The sequence below is a fragment of the Cervus canadensis genome, chromosome 16, assembly GCF_019320065.1.
Source record: "Cervus canadensis isolate Bull #8, Minnesota chromosome 16, ASM1932006v1, whole genome shotgun sequence".
Lineage (NCBI taxonomy): Eukaryota > Metazoa > Chordata > Mammalia > Artiodactyla > Cervidae > Cervus > Cervus canadensis.
Genome location: NC_057401.1, coordinates 56,185,425 through 56,196,409, shown reverse-complemented (window position 1 = coordinate 56,196,409; position 10,985 = coordinate 56,185,425). Strand labels below are relative to the sequence as shown.

Genomic DNA, 10,985 nt, shown 5'->3' with positions numbered 1-10,985 from the left:
TGCAAAAAAAAAAGCATCGTGTTTTGAAGTGTAGTCTTCACTTATGCAACAACAACAAATCATTTCTCAATCGGATTACGACGTGACAGAAAATGGATTTCATATGACAACTGGCAATGACCAGATCAGTGGCTGGTGATGACAAGAAACTTCAAAGCCCTTCCCAAAGCCAAACTTGGACCATAAAGAGGTCATGGTCACTTTTGGTGGTCTCCTGCCTGTCTAACCCACTATAGCCTTATGAATCCTAGTGAAACGATTACATCTGAGAAGTATGCTCGGCAAGTTGATGAGATGCACCAAAAATTGCCTACAGCTGGCCTTGGTCAACAGAATGGGCCAAATTCTTCTCCCTGACAATGCCCAACCACACATTGCACAACCAGCGCTTCAAAAGTTGAACAAATTGGGCCACAAAGTTTAGCCTCATCCACCATATTTACCTGAACTCTTGCCAGAAACTACCACTTCTTCAAGCATCTCAACAACTGCAGGGAGAATGCTTCCACAACCAGTAGGATGCATAAAATGCTTTCCAAGAGTTCATCGAATCCCAAGACATGGATTTTTAATGCTACAGGAATGACTAAACTTCTCATTGACAAAAATGTGTTGGTTGTAATGATTCCTGTTTTGATTAATAAAAATGTGTTTAAGCATAGTTACAATGATTTAAAGTTAGGATCCAAAACCACAGTTACTTTTTCACCAACCTAAATATTAGCAGTGGCGTATATTTAAAACACCTGCAATTTGAAAACAACAATACCACTTTTTTTTTTTTTAACAATACCACTTTTTATGTGTGTAATTCTTTACTGCTTACAAGGCTTTTTAAAACAGATTATCTCAATTTTTTTACTGCACGCTTAGGCCCACTTTCCACAGAGCTAATGTGAACTGGCCTTTGTTGTGCCCATCACTCGTGCCATCCTGACCCCAGTCCTGTGCAGTGAGCACTCTTACTATCCTTGGGGTAGGGGCTCCTGAGACCACCCCAGACTTGATGGCTTGCTGGGAGGTCTCAGGACTCAATGCATGACTGTTCTCATACTTGAGGCTCATCACATAGAAAGAGGACAAGGCAAGGTCAGCAAAGGGATAGGTACCTGGCAAAGGGGGAGACCAGACGCAGCTTCCAGCCCTGCCCCATCCCCCCCAAGGGTCACACGGTCATGTGGACGTGCCTCAGAGACAGTGTCCCGGGTTTCTGTGGAGGGCCAGTCACACAGGCAGTTTGCCTGGCACAGACCCAAATTCCAGACTCCCAGAGGAAGCAGGTGTCGGGTGCAAACTGTTGGCAGGGTTTGGGTGCAAAGAGCCACTCCTACTACTTGATGGTGGTGGGAACCCTCCCTAGTCCAGGTGCCAGCCGAGGGCCAGCCTGTCAGCAGCTTCTCAGGCCTGCAGTGAACTCTTCAATGCAGCCGTCACGTCCAAGGTCACACAGGTGATCACGGGTCCAGTTCAGACCCAGGCAGCTGGGCTTCAGAACTGCACTGTCCCAAGTGAGACCAGGTCAGTTTTGAGTGACTGGTGGGTTTGTGGGCTTATGCGAGAGGTGCTCACCTCCATCTGAGGAACCCTGACAGCAGCTGTGCTCTCGACAGGGCTCTGGTCCTGCTGGCTTAGACAGCCGGGGGGTTGACTAAGGCCACCTCATGGAACCTCAGGGTAGGGATGGGGTATGGTGGTCAGACCTCGGAGAAGAGCCAGAAATGGCTAGTGAGCGACATCTCAAACATTGGAGAAACTACCTTTTGGCCTCAGATCTCATTTTATCTTCTCTGCTGGCAAACCAGCTCTCCCTCTTCTGGCCCCAGGGTAAGAACAGCAATCAGTTCTCCCACAGTGGCCAAGTTTGGGGGCCACGGGGTTGTGTGGTGCCATGGCCTCTGAGTGGAGCAGGAGCAGAGAATCAAAGCTGGCTCAGGCAGCTTTGAAGGAGGCACACATCCTGCAGGCTCTCCAGCAAAGGAAGGATTTGCACAGACCACGGGGCTGCCGGCAGCTGCCAGGGAGGGGAAGGGGTTCCTGGGTCTAGTAGGGGGCAGCTGATGAGATAGCTGCAGGCTGAAGTCTCTGGGTCTCTGGGTACGGCCTCCGTGTGAGAGTCCGCTGGGTCTGCGGGTGTCTCCTCAGCTCTGAGTATACAATTGGAAAGAACCGTCTGGAACAAGAACTGTTAAGGTGGGACAGATGCATTGAAGCCCCTGAAGCTGCATCCCTTTCTTGCCAGGATGGTCAGCAGGAAGCAGTGCTGCATTCCTGGAGGAAGGGCAATTATCAATCCACACAAGCCAAGGGGAGGTAAAGATGGTGGTCCCCACGTGTCTAGGCTGTGGTCCCATAGGGTCCATCAGGGTCCCCATCGTCTCCCCATTCCGTTCAGCGGTCTGGCCCCTGGTAAGACCGGGTGGGTTTAGGCAGATGGTGGCACCTCAGGCTCCCCGAGCGCAGCCCAGCTGAGCCACCATGTGGCACACTGACGGTCTCCTGACCCTGCTGCTCTGTCCTCTCCCCCTGTGGAGCGTGGTTTGCACTCGTGTGGGAGCTCTGCTGTCTGCAGCACGAGAAGCACAAGGGTGGTCCTGGCCCTGATGGGTACCCACAGTCATATTCACCTCCAGCATCACTAGGCACCCTCAGGACCACCAGTCTTGGGCTGGGCTGGTGCAGGGAAAATCCACCAGGCTGCAAGCAGCATGTTCAGTGTTGGGGCTGAGCAGGACCACGGCAACAAGTGAGCTCAGTGCCCGGGGATGAGTGGGAGGTGTAGGTCCCACTCGGGCCACCTGTGGGCCTCGGAAGTGCTCCAGACGAGCCTCCCAGGCTCTTCAGTTTCACAAAAGTGGGCTATTCCTCGGGGGGGGGGGGGTGGGGGCAGTTGGGAGTGTTCTCCACCAGCAGACCCTGTGTGCCCACTCCTGCCGCAGATCTCAGGTCCTACATCGCCACAGTCTCCCCGGGCTCTTCTCTACAACAGCTGCTGGGCTCAGCCTTGCATGTGCCAGGTCCTACCTGCTGACCACCCAGAGGCCAGGTCTCATCGGAAAACTTCGAGAGATACAAACAGCAGAAGCTACTCTACTCTTCAGAATTAGAACAAAATCATTTCAAACTTTTGCCCTGTGCCTCCCAAGAGCTTCTTGGCAATAACAAAGTCCCCGTGGCTGAAATAGGTGCCAGTGAGACTTGACCAGCACATCACCTGAGGAGACGTGCAGGGGTGAGCGAAAGGGCAGAGCTGATGAGCACAGGGAGCAAGAAGCCACCACGCTGTCGCTCCGGCCCGCTCTGTGTCTTTCCTGAAGACCCAGGGGCTCTTCCTGACCCAGGGATCGAACCCACGTTTCCTGTGGCTCCTGCATTGGGAGGCAGATTCTTTACCACTGAGCCACCTGGGAAGCCCTGTGGAATACTATGTATATTTGGTTTTGTTCAGTTGCTAAGTCATGTCCGACTCTTTGCGACCCCATGGGCTGTACCACACCAGGCTTCCCTGTCCTTCACCAACTCCCAGAGCTTGCTCAAACTCATGTCCGTCTAGTTGGCAATGCCATACAACCATCTCATCTCTATCATCCCTTTTTCCTGCTTTGATCTTTCGCAGTATCAAGGTTTTTCCAATGAATCAGGTCTTCCCATCAGGTGGCTAAAGTATTGGAGCTTCGGCTTCAGCATCAGTCCTTCCAACGAATATTCAGGACTGATCTCCTTTAGGATGGACTGGTTGGATCTCCTGGCAGTCCAAGGGACTCTCAAGAGTCTTCTCCAACACCACAGTTCAAAAGCATCAATACAGCACTCAGCTTTCTTTATGGTCCAACTCTCACATCCATACATGACTACTGGAAAAACCATAACTTTGACTACATGGACCTTTGCAAAGTAATGTCTCTGCTTTTTAATATGCTGCCTAGGTTTGTCATAGCCTTCCTTCCAAGGACCAAGCATCTTTTAATTTCATGGCTGCAGTAACAGTCTGCAGTGAATCTAGAGCCCAAGAAAATAAAATCTGTCACTGCTTCCACTTTTCCCCTCTGCCATAAGATCTTGGTTTTTTGAATGTTGAGTTTTAAGCCAGCTTTTTCACTCTCCTCTTTCACTCTCATCAAGAGGCTGTTACTTTCTCTTTGCTTTTTGCCATTAGAGTGGTATCATCTGCATATCTGAGGTTGGTGATAGTTCTTCCAGCAATCTTGATTCCAGCTTGTTATTCATCCAGCCTGGCATTCCACATGATGTACTCTACATGTAAGTTAAAGAGATTAGAACATGCAAGGGTCCTGTGGGGGAAGGGGAGAAGTGGGTGAACTTTTTGTTTTTGTTTAAATAAATCATGTTAACAAAGGAATACAAATAGCCAACAAACATATGAACATGCCCAGTTTCATGAACATCTAGGAAATACAAATTAATGCAAGACATTTTTTTCACCCATTAGATTAAAAAAGAAAGAATACCATATCTGAATAAGCCACACTTGTTTTATTAGCATTAATATTTAATTACCTTAATATGCAGCACTCTGCACAAATCTGATCTTAGTAGAAACCAAGTCCAAACATTGGAATTAACCACTCCTGAAGCGCCAGGACTCAGCTGCCAGAAGGAGCCTCCTCCAACCCCAGCAGGAGCCCCCTGAGCCCAGGGTCGGTGGAGGTGGGAGTGGGGGAGGCATCAGAGCCAGAGGCCACTGGCTGCTCTGGGCTCAGCCTGGCACCAGCGGAGCCCTCGCCTCCCGCTTGCAGGCCAGAGGGCAGGGAGCGCCATTAACCAGCAAAGCCAATGTCCTCCTGGATAGGAGTTTAAATACTCACACGGGGCAGCGCGGCGGACACCTGCGCCCTGCAGCCCGGGGGCCGCTGTGCCCCTCGCTCGCTCTCTCCTCAGCTGGTCGCTTTCATCCGTGTGTCCAGAGAGATATCCTCTCTGTCCTTCCGTGCTCACACTGGCCTGTCCTCCCAGCACCCGAGTGCCGGTCCCGCCCCTGCAGCTCACTCGACCCCCTACTGCCTGGGCTGCTCCTCTGCTCCCACCGCTGGGCATCCGGCCTGCTCCCCCGCAACCCTGAGCATGGGGCTCAAGAAGACCCCCATTCTGTCTTTGCTCCCAGGGAGCCGGGCGAGCAGAGGGTCCGGCAGAGGCAGGGCCGCGCTCTGGCAGCGCCTGGATGTTTTCACCAGGCGGCGCCCAGTTGGTGGGCGGGGGGATACCCGGGGCCGGGACCCCGGAGTCCGAGCCGCGGACGCACCCGCCTCGGACGTGCGGGGCCTACTCCATCTGCTTCAGCACTCTGGAGAAGTTTTCTAGAGCAGTTTTGAAAGCTTGCAGCAAGAAAGCTCCGAGTTCATTGCTGGTTTCCTGAATGTCCGGGTCGAAACTCCCAAAGAGGGGTGTGGAGACCTGGATGTCGTCCCGGCCGGCGCGCAGCAGCACCGCGCGCAGGTCTGCCGCAATGGCGTCGTATTTCTGCTGGTCGAACTTGGACATGGCCAGCTCGTCCTGGGGGTAGGCGCTGCCCTCGGGGTAGCAGTCTCGGGGCACCGGGAACTCCACGCACCGCAGCCGGGGGAGCTCGCAGAGCGCGGCGAAGAGGCGCCGGAGCGCGCGGCCCGACAGCGGGTTCCCCAGGAAGCGCAGCTCCCGCAGCCGGCGGCAGGTGCCCAGCGCCAGGCTCAGCGCGCCCACGTGCCGGTCCTCGAGGCCGCACTCCTCCAGGGTCAGGGCCCTCAGCGTGGGGGCGGCCTGGCCCAGCAGCCGGTGGAAGGTGGCAGGGAACAGGTCCACCAGGCAGTGCCCGCTGAGGTCCAGCACCTCCAGGTGGGCTGCGTGGATGCAGTTCGCCAAGAAGGTCATGTCCTCGTGGTTCAGGGCGCAGTTGCCCACGTCCAGCACTCTCAGTGGCGTCTGGAGGGGGCTGCGGCAAGGTGGGAAATAGCGGCTGAGAGCAGGCCCTGGGGTGCTCTGGGGCCTTTGGGTGAATCCTGTCTCGGGGTGAATCCCGTCTTGGGCACAGCAGACTGCAGCTGAGGGCCGCACCCACCTGCCCGGGACTCCACTCAGCCTGAGAGCAGGACTGTGTTTTTCATTTTTAAGCAGTTGAACAAATCAAAATGAGAATATTTTGTGACATGTGAAAATGATATGAAATTCAAATTTCAGTGCCCGTGAATCAAGTATAATCTGAACAGGCAAGACCTTCCTGTACCTCCTGTCTGTGGCTGCCCCGGGGCAACAGAAGGGCTGGGTCATCAGACAGCGTGTAGCCACCTGCAGTAGAGGCTCAACTTTACCCGAAGACAGGCCTGGCCTTTGTCCTCAGCCACCAAAATCACCAATCTCTTTTGTCAACAGGGTTCTGTGTGTTCACAAGCTTGTTGTGGGGCCGTGAGGTGACTATGAATTGGCAGGAAATGAAACCCTGGCTTGGCTCTGAATGAAGCGCTGGAGCGCGCAGGCTTTTAGGGCAGGGAGGGGTCTATTCTTAGCCTGCCAGGGACCTGAAGACCCTCCTGTGCTCTGAGTAGGAGTCCTTGCCCCACCCAGGTGCTCTCCCAGACCCACACCCGCCCTGGGGATTCCTGGCCTGAGTCTGGGGTCACCTGGCTGAGCACCGAGTGCCAGGACGTGGGGGTCCACTCTCCACCCGCCCGCTGGGGCTCCTTTGCCTCCTCACCCTGCATCTGTACTCTGGGCCCGGAGCTCCTGCGGTCTTCCAGCTGCCGACACAGCAGAGAGCTTTTGTCCACCTGCCGCGGCTCTGCAGGTTGTGGCTCAGGCCCTGACCTGTGCGGAGTATTTCCACCGCCATCTCTCTCATGCCCACATCCACCCATAAGGAGCCCTCTCCCCAGCTGCCCTGCCCCAACCCTTGGCGGGGGGAGGACTCCTGTGTGGAAAAGGGTCCAAGGGCAGGCCTAACTGCCAACGTGTGTCTGGGAGCTTGGATTTGGGAAAGGCCCCCCACTCAGCCGATAAGGGGCCCCTGGCATGAGCTGTCTGTACAAGCAACGTGGTGCCTGCTGACACAGGCCTCCTTCTGGGATCTGAAATCTCCATGCATGCCAGGCCGAGGTGCCCTCCCAACAAGCCCCCAGTGAAACCCGTGGGCCTGGTTCTCCAATGTGCTCCCCATGTGTTCGGAAAGGTGGACCCCAAGCCCACACACAAACACAACTGCCGTGTGGCGGCGCCCTGGGACCCTCGGACAGTCCTGCACTTGTGGTGCCTTGGGAAGCGCATTCATAGCCAGACGACCCAGCGCAAGCCTGCAGGGCTGTCTTGTTGGCTCCGCCCTGACATCACCTCTCTTCCCGGAATCTCTGCACACTTGGGCTTCAGTCAGCTGGTCGCTGAGAGCCCATCCAAAGCCCCAGAAGGTGCAGGCGTGCCGTGTGTCAGGCCTAAGTGGGAGGGAGGCAGACAGGCATGTGCCCGTCATCACAGTCGGGGCTCCTCACCCAGGACAGGCCCTGGGTGTGTGCCCTGTCTCCCCCGAGACCCGCGCCTTCCCCGGCGAATCTGCCCGATGTCCGTCTGCTGTAATGTGACTCAGCAGCGAGTCTTCTCAGGGAGTCACCACCCTGGGAGCTGTGGGAGGCCGGCCCTGTCTGCCGGTCTTCCCGTCTCTCCACCAGGTCTGCTGTGTGGGCCAAGGGAGCCAGGGCAACCCTTGTCCTGTGGGGCTGATCACCCCAAGTCGGGCTCAGAGCCTCCAGGGCTTGACCGGGCTCTTCCCTGCCCCCGTTCCTCCTCCCTGCTCCCTTCCTCACCTGTCCTTCACCCCCCAGCCCAGGCCACCCTCTCCGTGTCCCCCAGACCTGGCCACAGCCCCAGCTCAGGCCCTTCACCTGCAGGGTTCCTGCCGGTTCACTGTCCCCGGGCCCTCCACTCAGGGGCCAGGTCTCTGCTCAAAGGTCACCTTGGAAACTGACCTCCCCTGACCACACAGCTGTCTTTTCCCTCCCACTTAGGCCTGACACACCGCACACCTGGACCTTCTGGGGCTTTGGACGACCCTCAGCGAGTGTGCAGAGCAGAGGGTCAGGGCAGACAGGTGATGTCGGGCGGAGCCAATGAGATGGCCCTGCAGGCTTGTGCCAGGTCGTCTGGCTGTGAACATGCTTCCCCAGGCATCACAAGCTCAGGACTGTCCTGAGGGTCCCAGGGCACGGCCACACGGCAGTCGTGTTTGTGTGTGGTTCAGGGCCTGCCTTTCCTGAGCTGGGCAACTACCTGGTTGAGGAGCAGGGATGGGGGACGGGGTGGGGGGCCCAGGTGCCCCGGGGAAGAGAGGCCGTGCAGGCCCTGGCCAGCCGCTGCATAAAGGAAAAATTCTTGAAAGCCAAGGGCTCCCTAAACCGGAGAAGATGTCCTCACACTCACTGGCTCAAGAAATAAGAAGTTATTTTCCATAATTTTTGTAAGTATATTCACAGCTGGTGGCTGCCAAGGTGGTGATCCGAGGTGGTGCCCTCCCCTGGCCTGGTGACCGGCCCTCACCACACCATGAGCAGCAGCATCAGCATCGGCATCGTACTCTGCAGGGAAGTTTACAGGAGCTGGGCCTCTGTCCAGAGGGCCTATGGAGGGGCCTATGATCCAAGGAGTTGAGGTCACCTATAGCTCAGATGGTAAAGAATCTGCCTGTGATGCAGGCGACCCCGGCTTGACTCCTTGTCAGGAAGATCCGCTGGAGAAGGGATAGGCTAACCACTCCAGTATTCTTGGACTTCCCTTGTGGCTCAGCTGGTAAAGAATCCACCTGAAATGCAGGAGGCCTGGCCTGGGTTGGGAAGATCCCCTGGAGAAGCGAAAGGCTAGCCACTCCAGTATTCTGGCCTGGAGAATTCCATGGACTGTAGAGTCCATGGGGTTGCAAAGAGTCGGACACTACTGAGTGACTTTTACTTTTCACTTTTTTTCACTGACAGTCATGAAAATGATCATGGAAGCGGATTATTCCACTTTCCCACTGGACAGGCCTTCAGGAGAGACCACAGCTGCCCCCACAGGGCTCCTGTCTTGCCCACATAAGCCCCAGCGCTGGGGTGATTTGTTACACCGACAGGTAATTAATACAATGTGATGGAGTTACTTCTATATTGCCTGCTTGCTAATCAGGACCCTTCTCTTTTCCTTACCAACTGGAGAGTCTCCTTTGAAGCGTGGGGCTCCCAGGTGGCCCCTAACGCCAGTCCCAGCCAGACCTCCTCCCTCCCCATGGGTCCTCTCTGGCTGCTCTGGGCTGGGCAAAACCCACAAGGAAGGGGTCTTGTGCCTTGTAAGTAACCAGGTCTGCGCACAGCCCTGGGCAGCCCTGACCTGGGCTGAGGGGCTGAGTGCAGATGTCCCCCACCCCACCCCACCCCCGCCCCCCTCCTTCCGGTCACCCCAGACTCACCCAAGCAGTGTCTGCAGCTTCCCGGTCAGCGTGGAGAAGGCCACGTGCAGCTCCGTGAGCTGCGTCATCCCGCTGAGTGCCCGGGAGATGGAGGCGAGCAGCAGCTCCTCGCCGTAGGGGGCGGGGGTGCCGGCTGGGGGTGCGTCAAAGGCCTTGGCGGGCAGGGTGAGTGAGACCAGCCGCGGGAAGCCCCCCTGGGCCAGAAGCTGCTGCACGTGGCCCGCGTGCAGACGCACGTTGTGCACCACCTCCAGACGGCGCAGCTCGCGAGGCCCTGCCAGGCGCAGCACGTGCAGCAGCTGCCCGGGGTCCAGGCTATCTGCCCGCAGCGAGAGGCAGCGCACGCGCAGAGGGCTGGGGCCCACCGGGCCCAGGGCGCGTGCCACCACCTCAAAGTTGCCCGCAGTGATGAAGACATCGGCCAGGACCTCAACGGGGCGCCGGGCGGCGCGGGGCTGTGACTGCAGCTCGCAGCAGGTCCTGGCCAGCAGCTCCGTCCGGCCCCACCTGCCCAGTGCCCGCCTGCATGGGCACCTCTGCACCTGCACGTCTCGGATGCCCGTGAGGTCGGCCACTCGCAGCCGCCGGCGGCCCCCACCCTGGAGCACATGGTCGGCCAGGCCATGCACGCAGGCCTCCAGGCAGGCCCGGCAGGCCCGGTCCCGCAGGTCCCCGGCATGGTCCGCACTCGGACCCAGCAGAGGGCCCAGCCGGAACTCCTCCAGCGGCCAGCGCTCCAGCAGAAGGCGGATCACGGCGGACTGCTCCAGCAGGTAGCTGGCTTTGAAGAGCAGCGGGTATAGATTGTGGGCCACAGCGTCCAGGCTCTGCTGGGCCCGCGGGGGGTGGGACACCAGGGCCTCCGCGGAGATGAAGCGCAGCGACTGCATGGCCCCCCTGCGGCCTGGGACAGGACCGAGCTGCCCCCTGTGCTTCTGACAAAGACCAGGCCACTTCTCGCCTATTTTTAGCTGCAGCTGCTGCAAGCAGCTTGCCTTAGACGGGGTGGGGAGCCAGCCCTCTGGTCATCTGATGGCTATTTTTGTCCTGGGTGCCCATTTGGCTCTGGCTGTGGGGGCGTCTGGCTGTGTCTGGCGTGTCCTGCAGGCACTCAGCTGGGGAAAGCTGAGCTCCTCTGATGCTTGGCTGGGGGAGGGCATGGGCCCCTGGAATTGCCGCCAGTGTCCACTTCTGGGGTGGCCTGTCCTGGGGGCACCCATCCCCTCCGGGGAGTGGATCTGCCCCAGCCCTGGGCAGGCTCCACAGCTGGAAGGACCAGCAAGCCTTTCCTTGGATCCCTGGGCCTGAGTCCCTCCCTGGCCCTGCATCCAGAGTCAGGGATGTGGCAGTGAGCACGGGTTGGCCTCTCCAATGACTGTCTCCTGATTTTAGGAGAAGATAAAGGCCCCTGAAGGGCTTAACCCTAACCCGACTTCATTGTCACTGAGGACCCAGGCTGGGAGCCATCCACCCCCATCCCACACTCGACTGCGCTCCCACTGGTCCATGTGCCCCCAGCTTCCGGGCCTCCCTGAGCAGAATCCCCTGCAGCCCTGGGACCCATGCAGTATGTGGG

General features: G+C 57.5%; 1 protein-coding gene across 1 annotated transcript; it reads right to left on the bottom strand.

Moving 5' to 3' along the window:
* Nucleotides 1–4,472: 4,472 nt before the first annotated feature.
* On the bottom strand, nt 4,473–10,559 carry LOC122454571 (leucine-rich repeat-containing protein 14B-like). Its single transcript, XM_043489137.1, has 2 exons — nt 9,410–10,559; nt 4,473–5,923 (listed from the first exon to the last, which is right to left on the bottom strand). Exons 1-2 carry the CDS (start codon nt 10,297–10,299, stop codon nt 5,278–5,280), a joined length of 1,536 nt encoding a protein of 511 aa, XP_043345072.1. The 5' UTR covers nt 10,300–10,559; the 3' UTR covers nt 4,473–5,277.
* Between the last annotated feature and the right edge of the window lie 426 nt (nt 10,560–10,985).